At 37.1% G+C, this 1954-nt stretch overlaps 1 protein-coding gene across 1 annotated transcript in view; it reads right to left on the reverse strand.

Moving 5' to 3' along the window:
- The window catches only part of Slc25a16 (solute carrier family 25 (mitochondrial carrier), member 16), a 25920-nt gene that overhangs the window by 14994 nt on the left and 8972 nt on the right, over window positions 1-1954 (reverse strand). The window contains exons 5-6 of the mRNA XM_013017103.1: window positions 1258-1379; window positions 927-993 (exon numbers count right to left, since the gene is read on the reverse strand). Coding sequence (XP_012872557.1) covers window positions 927-993; window positions 1258-1379 — 189 coding nt within the window. The remainder of the gene's footprint in view (window positions 1-926; window positions 994-1257; window positions 1380-1954) is intronic.

Genomic DNA, 1954 nt, shown 5'->3' on the forward strand with positions numbered 1-1954 from the left:
CGGAAGTGGCATTGTGGCTCAAGTGGTAGAGTGTTAGCCTTGAGCTGAAGAGCTGAGGGACAGCGCCCAGGCCCAGAGTTCAGGCCCCAGGACCAGACTCAAAAAAAAAAAAAAAGTCCTCCTCTTCTTTAATCTTCCCAAGAAGCTAGGACTACAGGCAAGTACTACTGTGCTATCTCAAATCCTTTCTTTTAACTGACACTTTCCCATTTCTTTTTTGTGTGTATGTGTGCAATATGCCAGTACTTGGGCAGGCACTGTCCTTGAGCTTTTGTACTCAAGGCTGCTCTACCATTTGAGCCATAGCTCCGCTTCCAGCTTTTTGATGGTTAATTAGAGATAAACCGTCTCATGGACTTTCCTATCAGGGCTTGTATCCAACCTCAATTCTTAGTTCATAGTCTCCTGAGTAGCTCAGCTTATAATGTGAGCCACAGTGCCCACCTCTGACATGTTCTTTAAACTGTACATAATGGCACTGGCCTATAATTCCTTGATGTGAGAGACTACAGCAAAAGGATGGTAGGTTAAGGCCAGCCTGGACTACATAATGAGACCTTGTTTCAAAAACAACAACAACAACAAAAACAAAACCCACAAACCAAAAATAAAAATAAAACCAAAACAACAAGCAGCAGAAACAAAAACTGGAGCCCTTAATAATCACTCTAATATATTCATTAACAAGACTATAGCTGGCTCAGATATTAAGAAAATGATATAAAAATACATTTTGATTTATTATACATGAACAATTCATACATCGTACTACAGGATTGTATGGATATAAATTGGTCATAATTGTATTGACATTATTTTTTTGAGTAAACAGATTTTTCAGATAGCATCTTTTCAGTTTGTTACTCCCAAAACAACTGGTGACATAATTTAAACACAAACTGGGACTCAGTCAGATTGTTACATACCTGCATATGGAGCCATTCCTAAGATAGTAGGTATCAGGCCTCTGTAAAATCCTCGGACACCACCTTCCTTTGAGTGAGGGAAAATGAGAAGTGAGACTACATTGTGCTCACTATGATAAATAGCTCAGAAGGAAAGCATGTGATACAATGGAGACAGACATTACTATAGGACTCACTTGAACCACAAATATTACCTTTCATCATCTTCATCATCACTATCATCATCATCATCATCATCAGTATTTGCAAATAAAAAAATCTAGACATCATTCAAAATATTTTCCTAAATACAAAAGGGCATGAAACAAATGAGAGAGATAAGATGAAATACCTTGGCGTAAATTGTCTTGAATGCATGAATGATTCCTGTATAAGTGTGTTCCCCTTTCACCTGGAATGCTAGACGTACTCTAACCATGTCAAGAGGGTAAGTACAGACGACAGCAGTCATACCTGAAACACAGGAGAAATCTGAATGGATAAACTTTTGACTTAGTTTGTACATATACATATTGTATATGTGTATGTGTGTGTGCATCCTTTTCTTCATCACTAATAATGCTCTCAGTATTATTGGGTTGATCTAATTTCAACAAACTGGGCACTATTAGCTCCTGTCTATAATCCTAGCTGCTCAAGAGGCTGAGATCTGAGGATTGATGGCAGTTCAAAGACAGCCAGGACAGAAAAGTAGCACGAGAGACTCTTATCTCCAATTAACCACCAAAAAAAAAAAAAAAAAAATGCCAGAGACAGAGCTGTGGCTCCAATAGTAGAATGCTACCTCTGAGCAAAAAAAAAAAGACAGTAAAAGCATAAGGCCATAGATTCAAGCCACGGCACAAACTAATTTCATATCAAAAAAAGGCATTAATGATTCAATTATATGTCAGCAGGAAAACAACCTAATAAGAGTTAGTTTGTAAATCTTCAAGTTCTTCTTGTGAAGTTATATGGTTAGCAACAAAACAGTACAGTTTCAATCTATTATGAGTTCTGAAAAACAAATTCATTAAAAAAAAAAAAAA

Source organism: Dipodomys ordii, unplaced genomic scaffold (genome assembly GCF_000151885.1).
Source record: "Dipodomys ordii isolate 6190 unplaced genomic scaffold, Dord_2.0 Scaffold34, whole genome shotgun sequence".
Classification (NCBI taxonomy): domain Eukaryota; kingdom Metazoa; phylum Chordata; class Mammalia; order Rodentia; family Heteromyidae; genus Dipodomys; species Dipodomys ordii.